At 27.2% G+C, this 17,147-nt stretch overlaps 1 protein-coding gene across 1 annotated transcript; it reads left to right on the top strand.

The window, feature by feature from the left end:
• The first annotated feature begins 674 nt into the window (after positions 1–674).
• Positions 675–15,938, top strand: LOC126909282 (uncharacterized). Its single transcript, XM_050691700.1, has 4 exons — positions 675–996; positions 8,483–8,639; positions 15,156–15,404; positions 15,798–15,938. The coding sequence occupies exons 1-4, from the start codon at positions 892–894 to the stop codon at positions 15,860–15,862; spliced, it is 576 nt and encodes a 191-aa protein (XP_050547657.1). The 5' UTR covers positions 675–891; the 3' UTR covers positions 15,863–15,938.
• Positions 15,939–17,147: the final 1,209 nt, after the last annotated feature.

Raw genomic sequence — 17,147 nt, 5'->3', positions numbered from 1 at the left:
AGATATCACCTACTGTCACCCTATAAAATGTTGGATGCACTATAAAATTTTTAATTATTCTACCAAGTATATGAATAAAAATAAAGTTTAAAAATATTTAAATGGATAAATCGAACCTCAAGATATGCCCTAAATAATTATTATGTTTATTTTGTCTAGTAATTGAGCTAATTCGACTGATTAGAATCAAATTATTTAATATCTAAAAATCTCATAGATAAATAGCGACAAGAATTAACTTTCAAAAATTTATTTTTATTAAAAATCTCCCATGTACTTATTAAATTTAAATCAAACTTAAATTTTCAAATACTTTTTATTTGAGATGATTTTCTTCAGTTATTGTAATAAAAGTGTAAAACAACGACATGTCTTTCTAACAAAAATGAAGTTATAAGTGTTTCAAAACAAACACAAGTGTTTTTCATATTTTTCCTAATTAATTAATTTCAAAAATATTTCTATTAAAAGTTTGCAAACATTACTAATGGTTTTTAGGCCAAGAAGACCACCAAGATCAAGTGTCAATTTGCTCCGCACTTCCCTATTAATATAATACAAACATTTTAAAGATAAATCATTCATGGTTTAATTTTAAATTATTATCTGCATTTATATAAAAACAATTTGGTGATTTTCTACAATATTTTTTGTGAGAATGAGTTAATGCTAACTTTTCAATTTAATTTGATTAAATCAAGAATTATAATAAATATTTACAATTAAAATATCGTTATTTTAAAAATAGATTGTTGTATTACCATATTTCAGATTATATAAATAAAATGAATTTAATAATAAAAATTATTTTTCGCGTTAAACGGATATTATTAAAATTAAATTGTCAGTCCTAGACTTTCATTTCTGCTGCAGTTATAATAATCATTGAAAATGGGTTTCGATTGTTATTTTGAAATATTATTTTATATTGTTTGTGTAACTATCATACCTCCTTATTCAGATGATCAATTAACGTCAAGTAACAATAACACAGAAGTATTTATAATTACTATTATTATTTTTAGTAGCTTAAGTACTTTTTTTATACACATAATAATCGTTGATAATCTGCTTAAAAATATATTATATACTTGTTAAGAGAAAAATCGTTATGGAAACATTTAAAATTGTAATTTTTCGGTAATATAAATTTAAATTACACATTTTTGTTTCACGTGAAAAAATACTTCTTGATTTAGTCATATATAAAGTTTTAAAGTCAAAATGTTACAAATATTATTGAAATAAATCAATAGTGTTCTTTTGCTACTTAATGGTGGAAAAGAAAACTTTTTTCTATTGAATTTTAAAAGATTTTTAATAAAATATGATATATTTTGCTTAAGTAAATCATAGATAACAGATTTCATCGATATTTATTGATTAATTAGTCGTTAATACTCATTTTTTCCATACTTTTTCTTATCATTAAATTTAAATAATTTATAATTTAACTCAAATTTATCTAATAAAACCCAGCACAGTGAAGTCGCGGCACAGTGGGGACGTGGCATTGTTGGGTCCAGTATAGATTTAATCTGACAGTGATTAAAATCACTATCATAAGAAACGCTTCGATGTGTAAATCTTTAGATAGTGTTTAATTTAAAAAAATTGATTGATTATTCCAAAAGCTACATGATCTGCTAGTTCCTTATTAATATCCAGATTAAGATAAAGTATATCAAATGAAAAAGGGATTATTAAAAAATATTATTTCTCATAAAAAAATTGTGTTGATCCATACAATTTTCAATAAGTTATAGCATTATTAAGTTAAAAATGTCAAAAGTAAAATCGAGAATTTTCAAACAAAAATAGCATTTGGTAGCCATTTTTAAATAAAGTCCAAAATTTTTTTTCCATGATAAAGTTTATTACATTAGCTTTAATTTAAGATATATATATATACATAAAAATGTCAGACTTTCCGGAACAATTTTAAAAGTTACGTTAAAAAAGTTAATTTTTTGTGAAAAAGTTGTTATTTTAAATCCCCCCCTATGGTTGGGTAAAGGTGATTTGGTTCATTTTAAAGAGGTTATGGAAGTTTTAAGTAAAAAAAATTGAAAAAATGTCGAAATTTAGTGATTTTTAAATTTGTAATTTTTTTGGAGATTTTCCTCATTTACGGGGAACGAGGGAAATTTTTTCAATTTTTGAGGGCAATGTCTTCGACTAGATACGATTTGTGATTATTTAAAAAAAAAAACGGTTTTGTGAGAGCTAAATAAAAGTAGCGACAAGCATCAAAATAAAACACATTTCTTAAATTTAATATCTCCTCAGTTTTGTATCGAAGCTAAATAGTAACAATTAGTAGTAAGATGGGAACAAATTAATAGAAATTAATAATAAAGGTGAGAACTAATTAGTTGAAATTAGTATTAAAATTTTAAAACTGCGGTTTTATAGATAAATAAATTCACAAGAAATTAATTGCTTGCAATTTTTTTTTTCATATTATCGATAAGCTGAAATTAGCTATTTATTAGTTCATTTAAGCAAATAACAGTTAAACTTTTTAATTCTTATAGAAATTATAAAAAAATGATTTTTCAAAATATTATTATGTAGTTTTTAGCTTCGATGCGAAGCTGAGAAGGTATTAATTTTACTATGATGTGTTTTTTTATTTTTTTATTTTTTTTTTTGTGTCTATGAACGCTCAATCTCAGCTCTCGCTGGACCGATTTTGATGAACAATATGTCAAAAGATCACAAATCGTATCTAGTCGAAGACATTACCCTCAAAAATTGAAAAAAAATCCCTCGTTCCTCGTAAACGGGGGAAATCCCCCAAAAAATTACAATTTTAAAAATCGCTAAATTTCGATATTTTTTCATTTTTTTTTACTTAATATTGCCATAACTTTTTTAAAAATGACCGAATCAATATAACTTTTTTTTTTATGGATACCTTAGATAATTACCTATCATTTTATATATTTTTGTGNACTTTTTTTTTTATGGATACCTTAGATAATTACCTATCATTTTATATATTTTTGTGATCATTTGACCCTTTAACAGCCCAAAGGATGGGGTTTCAAAATGGTAACTTTTTTACAAAAAATTAACTTTTTCAACTTAACTTTTGAAAATGTTCCGGAAAGACTGACAATTTTATATATACCTTAAATTAAAGCTAATGTAATATACTTTAATTTGAAAAAAAAAAATTTGACCTCTGGACTTGTCTTCATGGTGAAAATGACTACCGTATGCAAAAATATGCTATTTTTGTGAAAAAATTCTTGATATTATATTTTACATTTTTTAACATTATGTTGCTATAACTTTTTAAAAAATGCATGAATCAACTTTATTCTTTAATGATAAATACTTTATATATACTTCTTTCATTCGACATACTTTTTTTTAAAATCGGACCATTTCCCTTTATACAGGGGGGGTGCAAACCTTTTAAAATGCGTATAGAAAGTAGAACTTTTTCAACTTAACTTTTGAAAATGTTCCGGAAAGACTGACACTTTTATATATATCTTAAATTAAAGCTTATGTAATATACTTTAATTTGAAAAAAAAAAATTTGACCTCTGGACTTGTCTTCGTGGTGAAAACGGACATCAAAGTTAAAGAAAAACGTACGATTTCCGTGAAAAAAATCTCGATTTTATATGTTATATTATTTAATTTATATTTTATATAACTTTTGGAAAAATGTATGGATCTATATTATTATTTTTTTATAATAAATATTGATATACCCCTTTCATCTGGCACGCTTTTTTTGTAAATCGGATCATACCCCTTTAACAAGGGGGGTCAAAACTTTAAACATGCGTATTGTTACTACGATATTTTCAATTTAATTTTTGAAAGTATTCCGGAAATACTGACACTTTTAAATATATCTTAAATTAAAGCTTATGTAATATACTTTAATGTGAAAAAAAAAAATTTGACCTCTGGATTTGTCTTCATGGTAAAAATGACTACCGTATGCAAAAATATGCTATTTTTGTGTTAAAATTCTGGGTTTTGTATTTTATTTTATTTTAAAATACCTGACAAGGGGAGTACAGATTTTCATAAATATTATATAAATTAAAATTGATATAGTATAGATAGTTAAACTTATTTAAATATGTTTGTTTCTTTTAAGTCGAGAAAAATAACTTTGAAATTTGAACTAGCTTAAATAGCCAATTTTTCAACCGCCGGAAGCAACGTACGGTTGCCGAGTTGGTAAAATTTATGTTTTACACGCTTGGGGTACGAGGTTCCAACCCGCATATGGCAATGAATTTTTTGCATTTTTTCTTAATTCTTTTTAAGTTAGTATAAATTTTAACTCGTTTGATTTTTATCACATTTAGATTCAATAACTTCAATAAAGATCAAGGATCCCATCACTTTAGTCGCCCCTTGCAAGAAGAAATTTCTTATTCGTATTAAAATTATTTTACTATATTTTAAGTTTTCGCTTCGATGCAAAGCCGAGAAGATATTTTTTTGTGACTATCATTTATTTTCTCTGCTCTAACTTGACCTACTTTTTTCAACAATACGTCAAATTACTACAATTCGTATCTAGTTGAAGATATTACTCTCAAAAATTGAAAAAAAAATTCTAATTTATCAATTAAACAGTTAGTTATTACATCGTCTCCATAAAGACAATTAAAATCATTAATTTCTAATGTTTTCAAAATATTTATTAACGAATGAAGTTTGATATGATAGGTTTCAACTACAAAATTAAATCATTTTACTTTGTAATTTAATAATTTTTTTACTCTATTTGTGTGTGCTACTACTAGACTATAATATTACAATTTTTTTTTGTAACATGTTGCTATATAAATCATTTCTAAAAAAAATGATTGTTTTTTCTCCTGAATTAACAATTGATTTTTACAAATATAATCAAATTTTATAATACACTCAATTGAGTAAATCTTTTTAACAACTTTGTTTTGATTGGTACATTTAGTTAAAGTAAATCATTAAAATTAATTAAGTTCTCAATATTTCAATTATAGAATCTTTTCAACAAACAACAAAAGTTCCTAGGAAATTATTACTATTACTTCTATTTAAGTTATCTATTACCATAAAAATGCAAAAAAATATTGAGCTTTTCTGATAAATTTACAATAAATAGTAATTATAAAACTTTCTGACTGCATATTGATCTTAACGATACAATTTTTTTAATTGTCATAAAATTTTCTATTTAATTATGTCAATGTCAAACTTACCAATTGAGCTAAAAGTTATGGTAAAATAAATTTTTTTTTTTTATTATAAACATTTACAACAATCAACTTTAAACGATTAACAAAATAGGTTAAATATGTCATTTTCCTTATTTTTAACTTATTAATAATCAAATTAATATTAAATATTATATCAAATCAGTATTAATTTAAAACAATTTTTTTTGTTCTTAATTATTTTTTTTTATATGTAAAAACTATTTTTTAATAATATTAAAACTTAGAAGTTATAGAAAAAGTCTAATTGCACATTTTAAAACATCGCGAAAAGTTGATTTAGAATAGTATATTTTTGTTTCTGATGGAAGTTCCTTGTAGTCCAGTGTATAAAACTTATAACTTTGTTAATTGTTATAACTTTATCAAAAATGACCAAATCAGTATATTTTTTTTTATTTAGATGCATGTCTTTATCTATCATTTGGTTTTTTTTATAAATCTAACCCTTTACCTGCCCACAAGAGGGATTCAAAATATTAACTTTTTTTTTTTTAGTTAAAGTAAATCATTAAAATTAATTCAGTTCTGGATATTTCAATAGTAGAATCTTTTTAAATATCAAAAATTACTTAGAAATGATTACTATGATTTCTATTTAAGTGTTCTATTACGATAAAAATGCAAAAAATAATGAGTTTTTCTGATAAATTTACAATAAATAATAATTATAAAACTTTCTGACTGCATATTAATCTTAAAAATAACATTGTTTTAATTCTCATAAAATTTTCTATTTAATGATTCATTCTAGTCAACGAAGGAGTAATTTTGCAGAATAGCAGAAAAAATTCCCAACAAACTTTTTTTTTTTTTGTTTTAATTAGGCAATTGGTGGATTATTCCAAAAGCAACATCAACTCTTATTTCTTTAATTATATCATGATTAGTAGTTCTTTGATTTTAAAATATAATATATGAATATATACTAATTATAATTATTAAATTTAGTATGAAATTGATATTTAATATTGTAATTTAAACGGAGAAATTATAAAAATAATAAAGAAGTTATATTTTGCTTTACTTTTACGTGTATAAAAATTTAAAGGGCTTGATACAATAATTTTCAATAAAAACTGTTTGTTACTATAAAAAAATGCACTGGACTACAAGGAACTTTCATCAGAAGCAAAAATATACTTTTCTAAATCAAATTTTCGCGTTGTTTTCAAATCTGCAAGTAGACTATTTCTATCACTTCTAATTTTTTATATTATTACTAATTATATATATAAAATAATAATTAAAAGAAAAAAAAATTTGTTTTCAAATTATTACTGATTTGATTTTTAATATGTTAAAAATAATCAGTCCAAATTTTCAATTTTAACCTATTTTTTTGGTTCTTTAAAGTTGATGAAAAATTTTTGATAAAGATTTATGAAAGTTTATAGTAAAATAAATTGAATATATTACCATAACTTTTAGCTCAATTACAAGTTTAAAATTGACATCTAGGCCTGTCAACAAAGGAAAAATTGCGGAAAAAATTTTGTTTTTTTAAAAGTTGAATTAAAATATGTATAATGACATACTAATAGTCCTCAAGATTGGAATTGAGCTTTTTTTTTAAATCCTCGCAAAAGTTCAAAAATATGAGCTTTCTTAATTTTCTCAAAAAAAAATATTTAACTTACAAAAAAAAGTTTCGCACAAAAGTTGTTTAAAAGACAATTATAAATAAAAATATAATCTTATATTTTTTCATTTAAACAAATATTTTTCGAGTTACATTACATTTAATATGAGTAATAAAATTTATATTCCATTTTTTTCATTTTACGGTTACTTTTTATCATGTTATACTTACATTAGACACAATGTTATAAATGCATATGTGTGTATGTGTGAGTTTATTTATTTATTGTATCATTAAAGTGTAGTGTATATTGAGATACAACCGATAGAGTAGGTAATTGATTTGACGCTATATTATTTAAACCCAACTAAACGCTAAATTGTACATTCCGAAATAACAATCATATTATGTCAATTGCCACCGGAATATCTGGTAATATTTTTCTTTTTCTTTGCCTTAATCCCAACTACTTGGGGTCGGGCACCCTTATCCTAAGCTTCCACTTGACACGATCTCCCACATCTTCTACGCTCACATCAGCTGTCCTCAAATCGCATTCAATAGCATCCCTCCATCTCTTTTTTGGTCTTCCTCTATCTCTTCTTCCTTCAACATTCATTTCTATAACTGTTCTTACAGCTTTCGATTCTTCTTTCCTCATACCATGACTAAACAATCTAAGTCTATTTTCTGTCATCTTATCCACGATTGACGCAACACCTATACTTCCTCTTATATGCTCGTTCCTTATCCTATCTTCTCTAGTCACTCCACTCATCCAACTAAGCATTCTCATCTCTGCTACACTTATTCTCTGCTCTACTTTCTTATCAACCGCCCAACACTATGAACCATACATCATAGCTGGCCTCACAATTTCATACTAAATTTAAAAACTATAATTAGTATTTATTCATATATTATATTTTAAAATCAAAGAACTACTAATCAGGATATAATTAAAGAAATAAGAGTTCATGTTGCTTTTAAAATATTTCACCAATTTCTCTAAAGGAAACACTATCTACAGATTTGCATCGAAGCGTTTCTTATGATAGTGATTTTAATCACTGTCAGATATCATCTATACTTGTCCCATCTATGCCTCGTCCACACTGTGCCTCGACACCACTGTGCTACCGTTTTTAACAATATTTGTTCTTTTTCAAAAATTTTAAATTCTAGTTTTTCTGAAAATGAGTGCCTTATTAAATATGAATCACTCTGNAAATGAGTGCCTTATTAAATATGAATCACTCTATATTTTTCAATATTGATATGTTATTTGTAATATAATAAAACTTTTTAAAACTAATTTAAACTAAAACTATTAATTTATCTTGGTATAATATAATTTGTTATATGTTTTAAAAATACTTCTCTTAAAATTTCTATTTTAATATTAAAAGTTATTAACATAACTGTTAATATTGAAATGTTAAATAAATTAATTTACCTACCTTCTAAACTGTATGAGTAGTTATTTAAAAAAAAAAGTAGTAAAAATATTGTCTTTATCAAAAACTATTAAATATATTAATATTAGATGGGACACTCTGTATATCTTAAGTTAATTTATTAATTTTTATAAATATTTATTTATTTATTTTAATAATTTTCATTAATCAATAAATAACTTTAAATTAATTTTTATCAGGTAGAAGTTAATCCCTTAACAACACTTTGCACACGTATAGTAGAAAAACAATTATCACCGTATGTTGATGGAACTATTCCTACTAAGAAAGTGAAACAAGTTGGAAACCGATTTCAGTTTAAAACATTGATAACATACGCAGAACGTCATAAAAATGGTAATCGAGATATAATTCTTTTAATTTCGAATCAATACTAATATATGAATTATTATTTACGCATGTACATTATTTATATTAGAATAGAACTTGATAACTTACTAGACACTGGCGACTGCGTCACAGCTACCTCTTCTCGTCCGAAAGGTTGCGCTACCCTGAATGACCGCGAGTAAAGTGAATCACTCCAATAAAAGCCGACGGCGAAACACTTCCCTACAGAAACTTTTACGTCTTTTTTTTAGTTAATTAGTAAACGTATTATACAGTCCACTCTGACCGAAACATGTTCTGAGCCCCTGCCAGTTTCGCCATCACCTTTGCTTGGAAAACAGAAGGTGTTGTGCCCAATGTCATGCTGACATTTATTCGTGTCTTTAGACCCCAAATGCCAGCACCTACCATTCCTGATCTTTTGGATCCATCTGTATATATTACAAATCCTCCTCTTTCCATCAGGTGTTTAATATTCCATTCTCTACGTGTAGTGATTTCCACTTTGTAGGGAATGTTATTCTTAAAAACCGGTTTGATATAGTCCAAAGGGGTATTCCAAAAAGCCCTGGTCTATCTCTTTTATTATTTTACCGTGTTCTGCTTTGTTATTCTCTAAAGTCCAAGTACTTAAGTTGTGGAATTTTAGTGCTGTGGCTTTGGCGTGAGTTTTAACCTCTAGATGCAGAGAAGGCAATACGATTAGTGCCTCTAATGCTACCGTTGGTGTAGTTCTTAATGATTCAGTGATGGCTAAGGCGGTCGTTCTCTGTATGCGACTAAGTTCTTTCTTAGTTGTAACGAGTGCTGATCTGGTCCACCAGACTATGGCACCGTACAGTATCATAGGTTTAATCACTGAAGTGTACAATCAATACATAACTCTTGGTTTAAGACCCCATGTCTTTCTCAAGGCTCTGCTGCAGGTCCACAGTGTGGTCATTGCTTTTTTGATTCTTGACTCAGCTTATGATTTACATTTTAGCTTACTATTTAAAATAATACCTAAGTATTTTACTTCTGATTTTAAGCTAATTTCTTGTCCATTTAGAGAAAGAGTTCCAAGACTGTCTAATTGTGTTCTTCTTTTAGTGAACATAACGACCTTTACTTTATTTGGATTAACAGATATACCATACTTACTACACCATATCTGTATAGTGTTTAGTCTCTGTTGTACTAAGTCTATAATAGTTACTGGGAATTTACCCACCACTGCTATAACTAAGTCATCCGCATAGGCTTGTGTATAACAGTATTTGTTGAACTTTTTAATAATATCACTGTGGAACTAGCACTGTTTTACTCATATTAACTAGTATTACAATTTCATTCTTAAGTTTATAAATTTTGCAGTATTTTAATAGCGAAATTTGAAGGTCAAAAATTTTTTTTATAATAATAAAATAATTCATTAAATTCGGAGATTAGTACAATAGAAATCCTTATGAGATCATATATTTGGTATAAAGTATTTGTATACTACAGCATAATAGTCGAAGAATTAACATTATCTATTGATGTAATGAACTTGATGAAGAAAAGTAATGGAGCTTTTCCTAACTTAGCTATTGCTCCTAGGATTTTTTTATGAGTCCCAATAACTTAATCTACTACAGAACACAAAATAAATACAAGAAATAAAAATTGAGTGTTGAAAATTACGTAGTTTGTTGATTTTCCATAATACGCAAATTGTAAATTTTGTAAATTCTATAAGTAGCGTTAAAATTATTTCTCCATCATAAAATTTTCACCAAACGTTTTAATTGCCTAAAGAAAAGTACTATGTAAATTTGAAAAAAAATTCGTTCAGTCACTTTTGTGTAATGAGATGATAAAGTTGGCTATTTTCAGCAAACCATGCGTGTTCAAGACCGTAAAACGATACAAAAAAAATTATAAATCGATTCAAATATGATATGGGTTAAAAGAACATTACTAAAAGTTTCTGAAAAAAAAAAAAAATTTTAATTAAAAAATTTTTTGACCTTCAAATTTCGCTTTTAAAATACTGCAAAATTTTAAAAATTTCAATCAAAATTTCGATGTTCAAAAAAATTCAAAATTTATAAACTTAAGAAGGAAATTGTAGTACTATTTAATATGAGTAAAACAGTGCTAGTTCCACAGTGATAGCTTATTTAGATGTGAAATTATAGGCTCTAGAACATAGGCTATTTTTAATTATAAAATTATAAAAATCTGGTAAAAAAAACAATAAAAAAAAATATTATTTTTGTTGTCAATGACCTTTAAGTAGTCTATGATATAAATTTCATAAATTTCTGAACTATACCAGCACACACATTAGGTGATTTCACATGGAATGACCCTCCATAGTTCTTCTTAAGAAGAAAAGAAGTAAGACTTATTGGCCTGTAGGATTTTGCTTCATAATAGTTAGTACGGTTAGGTTTGGGTATAAACACCACCCTGACCTTTCGCCAGCTTTCCGGTTGATAACCATAGGCAAGGCATGCCCTAAATATTATACAGAGATGGGGGACGTTTAACTCTAACCCTTCTTGCAGAAGTGCAGGGAAATTTCGTTATAGCCTGCAGCTTTAAAACTGCCAAAGGATTTTATTGACTATCTTATTCTACTTAGGGTTATCACTTTCCTGGTTGGAGACTAACCAGGTTGGGTTCAGCACACGTTTGTCCTGTGTATCATGTGACTGTTCTCTGTTATTAGTTACAGTCAGGAAAATGTGTTTCGTCAAATGTGATAATGTTCAATTATCGTTATTGGTGAACGTGCCGTCTGGTAGTAGTTGTACGGTCCGGGGGTATTAAATAATGAAATACTTTACCCGGTCACTATTTGTTGACGTTACTATATCTTTGCTAGTAGACGGTCCCGTTGTTCCCATTAAGACTTTCAAGTTTGGCGATTCTTCTGCGAAGAGTCGCCAGTTCACGATCTTGTTCTGACAGGTTGTCCGTAGGATCTCTGATCGTCCCAAATTCGTTGTTTTGTGGTGTTTCTATGTTTATATCCATATAGTTCCCACGAGCAGTCAAGAAATAAAGGTCCATCACAGCAGAGCTCGATACTGTGATAAGGCTTTATACTCTATGGTGCGCCAGATGCCATAAAAGATCCCAATGGTCACTTTACCTTTCGGCTAACTACCCTGTGACAAGTTAGCAACCCTTTCAATTGGTATGACTGGGTAAGGGGTTCGCTGTTAGCAAGCAGATGTGCCCAGACCTGTCGGTCCCAACTAAAAAAAAGTCATGACAGGCTATGAGCAGTGGTACGTGTTGCCACCCCCACCGAATTAACTTGGGACCGCGGGGTTGTTAGGCACGTGATCCTTGCAGATTCCCCTGCAGGATAAAATGTCCCTTAATTGTGTTACTCTTTGGTATGTGTTATTGTAATGTTTTTATTATACGTCTAAAATATTAATACATTTTTTTATATTTACTTGATAATTATTTTATATTGTATAAAAAGTAGTCTAGCGATGAACTCTTCATCGCAAAGGACGCATGATACGTTTGCTAAAATGTATGTACGAAATTAAGTATTATAAACTAAATTTAACGTTTTAATTCTGTAAGGTTTCAGCCAAAACAGAGGGCCTACTATTTACCCACTGCCCAGGGGGAATACTGGACAGTGACCTAGTAGCCGCACTAAGCAAGATAGTACTTGTTGACGGAGCTACTAGGTTTTGTTAAAAAAAAAATATTAATGAAAACGAGGGAAAAGTATAGAGAGAGAAAAAAAAGGCCACGTATAATGTAATAACATTTTTTAATTATTTAATTATTGAAGATTTTTAATATATATATTCATAAAGGAAAAAAATAAAAAAAGAAGAAAAAGAGCGGTGCTAGTTACACAAAATTAAAAAGGCGGTAAAAGGGGGGTTTTATATTGATACTTGTCGTTGTTGATCTTGAGGAGTGACGGCCCACCACCGGCCATAGTTCGTGCCTCACACCATCATCGACATCTCGACGTTTTGTTTAAATAAAAAAAACGGAGGACAAAAAAAATTACAAAAAAAACGTGGTTTTCAAAAAAATACAAACAGACAACTTGTCGCATCGGTAGTATGGTTGAGAAAAAAAATTCGTTTTCGCGGCATTTGGATTGTGGCCGGTGATTGTGACGCCGGTTAGTGGTGGTGCCAACTTTGAACACGTTCATTGAGGGGAAATAACAATATTGGTACAGGTGCACAGTGTACGGTCAGCTGATGACGATAGGATGACAGATATCAGACCGGTTGACTAGTGGAGGTTATCACATACACAATTATTAAAATACTCTACACCTACTGCACACACCTCTCATTGATAAGATTTATTAAAAAAAAACTAGTCAAATTCTGCAACTTTACACTTCATTTTATAAATTAAATAGTAAACGTATTAAACAGTCCACTTAGAGACCGAAACGGTATCTATGTTTACTACATTGTCCAGACTATACTGGACTCAATATTTTATTATCATTAGTTTCAATAATTTTCAAACTGATTATGAACCCTCTCAGGTTTGAAAAATTTAGGCGCCTTCGTCGACTAGATTGTCTGATATACCGATTGTCTAGAATAAAAACAAATCTAGTCATGTTAAACTCCGGCTATAATGATTTTTTTATTAAAATGATAAGTTTTTTTTTTATGATTGTTGCCAATTTTTTATAGCACTCACTGAACTGATTTCTTTCAATGATACATCAAAATATTATAAATTGTATTTTGTTGAAGACATTGCTCTTCAAAATTGAACAAAATTCTTTCCTATCTTTAAACGGGGAAATTCCCCAAAAAAATCTTAATTTAAAAAGGGTAATTTTTCACATTTAAAATTTTTTTTTGTTAAGGTAATATTGCATTATGAATAATAGGCCTCAAAAAAATATATATATATATATATATATATCTTTTTTGAATATAATTTTTTTGAAAATACAATTTTCCTGTCCACAGGTGCAATTCAAAATAGTAACGTTGGCACGAAAGTTTAAATATTTCAACTTTACTTCTGAAAATATTCCAGAAATTCTCCATTCTTCAAATATGTTAAATTAAAGTTTATGTACAAAAAGTTAAAAAAAAAACAAAAAATTTACCCAACTACTTAATAGCGCTTTAATTTTTTGAAAGATGTTTGGACTACTAAAATTTTTTTTAAAATACTTTATGAATCTTCTTTTCTGTCAATATACAGGGTGTTAGTAAATGCAATGCCATGAGTAGTAGGGTGATATTCAGATGGACCTAAAAATAGCGAAATCAAAAACTAAAATTTCTTATCTCCAAAATTAGGGTTTTTCCGGTTCTCTAACTTTAAATTTTATTTTAATTAAAAATAAACATCACCACAGTATTTCCCACGAAATTCTCATACAAGTTGAGTGGTTACTCGATTTTTTGTAACTTTCGTGTCCTCTGCTGAACTTTGGATTCAAAGTTGAAAAAAATTTCACTTTAGTGTGACCCATCAGTTTGTATTAAAATTTTACTGGGAGTCCTGTGATGTAATTCATTTTTAGTTTAAACGATTACATAACGAGAAAAACTGGAAAACCCCACAGATAATGTGATATTTTTTTAATTTCACGAGTTTATTTTTCTTATATTACTTATTTAAACCGATTATAATTTTTGTATGGTACAGAATGCCTTTAGAAGGATCTAGTTGACCAGTTGTTACAAAGATCATTGATTATATTATTTCGTGGGACCAGCTGATTACTAGCATTTTGCTTTACTCACCCCCTTGCTCACCTATTACGGTGAATCGATGACAACCGACACGGAGGTTTGTGTCAATTGTGTACAGTTCTATTGTCGTAAGTCAATTGTTTTATGTGTCACTTTTTTCTGTTGCAAGTGCCTTCGCTTGAATAGTAAATATTTTGGCTATTGTACGCCATTATTCTTTTATTTGTTTATTGCACCCTTGTGCTCAAAGTTTACGTGCCCTTGCACGCTACAAGTGATTGGGCCCTGACCATCACTAAATATCTTCATTGCCGTAGTCTATTCTCATCTGCTATTACGTGCCTGGATTTACACTCTGACTCGTCATACTCAGATGTTCGACACCATTACCACAAGATCTCATACAGTCCACTCATCACTATCAACAATGCCATTGTTTGTTTTAATTGAGATTAACTATTGTGACTTACGCTATTTCTTAAATAAATGGTTAATTTAAAAATGTATACTTCAGTCAAGACAAAAAAAGTAGTTAAAAAACGGCAATTTTTAAATTTTGAAAAAATACAACATTTTATTTATTATAGCAATTGTTTAATAGTAAATAATAAATAATATAATTATAAAAGAACTCTATGATTACATAAAACTAATAAAAAAAAATAACCCTATATATTCAGTAGATCAAAAATTATTAGTCAAAACATTATGGACCACTATATATTTTTAGATTTATTATGGAACAAAATAGTATTTCTTTGTGCTGTACTATTATTTTGTCAGACAGATTAATATTCTACATTAACAAAAATTTTTGATATTTCCTTAGATAAATTGATTAGATATATCGATTTGAAACCAATTTTAGAAATGGAGTATAAACGATTCATAGAACTTGAATCATTTTTTATAAGATCATTAATGGCATATGATTATGCTGGAAGGGGCGTAGTAACTAAACGCGAAGCATATAATACTATGGCGTCTATCAATTTGTTTGGAAATAAATTATTAGGCAATTTTATTAAAGATATTCTCGTCAAGTATACGTATGCGGGAGATGAATTCAAATACAAAGGTAATCATTATAACATTTTTTAACAGTTACAATGGTCAAATTTCATGTTATTCGTATACCATATATTTTTATAATTATTTATTTAAACTAAATTTCCTGAAAATTAATAATTTATAATTATAATTACTTAGAATTTCTTTCGTAAGAATCTTTAGTTAATTAAATAGGAATTATTATGACAATTTTATTAAAAAATTTAAATAAGGTATTAGTTATGTGTCACCAATCAAAAATATCAAAAACATTGTATCAACATATACAAATTTGCAATGGAAATCCTTTAAACCTTATGTTTGCTAACATACCAATGCAACTTCTATGCTATTTAATTAATTTTAGGAATAAAAGCAGCTCCCATACTGTTAATAATTTTATAATTATATTCTATTTCAGATATGTTGAAAAAAATTATCACGGATATTGGAGACAATATTATTAATTCGTCAAAAAAAGGATGATTGTTTTTTAATTTTACATGTCTGTAATGATTTTTGAATGATTTGTAAAAATAAAAAAAATATTTTTCATATATTATTGACAATAATATTATGTTACTTATTGTTACGAACAAATTACAATGTATATTTCGACATAATGATCCAATTATTATTTTATACTAATATGATTTTTATACTTTAGAACTGCGTCATATAACGTATATAAACAACAAAACATACCACAGTTAATATAATTTATTAAAAATTTTTTTTTTTTTAATTTACGAAAAAAGTAAATTAAATTACAATTTATCCATTTTGATTCATAGATTTTAAGAAACATTGGTAAAAAATATCATATTAATATTTAGTAGCAAATAATCTATATAATTTTAAAGTTTGTGTAAACTTAAAATTTTGTTTTTTACGAAATCAAATATAACATATAAATTGAGATAATGGAATCTTTCTATGTTAAATGTTAGTTTTAAACATGTAACTTTTTCCATTGAAATTATCTATGCTTGAATGATTTACGTATAATTTACTATTGAATATTAAAAACATATATTTTTACAAATTTAAGCATCGATACGAAGCTAAGAAGGTATTAATTTTACTATGATGTGTTTTTTTATATATTTTTTTTTTGTGTCTGCGAACGCTCAATCTCAGCTATCGCTGGACCGATTTTGATGAAAATACGTCAAAAGATCACAAATATTATCTAGTCGAAGACTTTACTCTCAAAAATTGAAAAAAATTCTCTCGTTCCCCGTAAATGGGGGAAAACTTAAAAAAAATTACTTAGTTTAAAAATCAATAATTTTCGATATTTTTTCAATTTTTTTTTACTTAAAACTGCCGTAAGTATTTTAAAAGTGACCGAATCAATATACTTTTTTTTTATAGATACCTTAGGTATTTACCTATCTTTTGATATATTTTTGTGAACATTTGACCCCTAACCAGCCCACAGAAAGGGTTCCAAAATGGCAACTTTTTCAACTTAACTTTTGAAAATGTTCCGGAAAGACTGACACTATTATATATACCTAAAATTAAAATTAATGCAATAACCTTTAATTTGAAAAAAAAAATGTGACATCTGGTGTTTATGGCGAAAATGACTACTATATGCAAAAATATGCTATTTTTGTGGGAAAATTCTTGTTATATTATTTTACATTTTTAACGTTATATTGCTATAAATTTTTAAAAAATTCATGAATCAATTCTATTTTTTAATGATAAATACTTTCATTCGACATTTTTTTTTAAATCGGTCCATTTCCCTTTATACTTA

Source organism: Daktulosphaira vitifoliae, unplaced genomic scaffold (genome assembly GCF_025091365.1).
Source record: "Daktulosphaira vitifoliae isolate Bord-2020 unplaced genomic scaffold, ASM2509136v1 Scaffold_227, whole genome shotgun sequence".
NCBI lineage: Eukaryota > Metazoa > Arthropoda > Insecta > Hemiptera > Phylloxeridae > Daktulosphaira > Daktulosphaira vitifoliae.
Note: the sequence above shows the minus strand (reverse complement) of the source record. Positions and strands in the feature narration are given on the sequence as shown.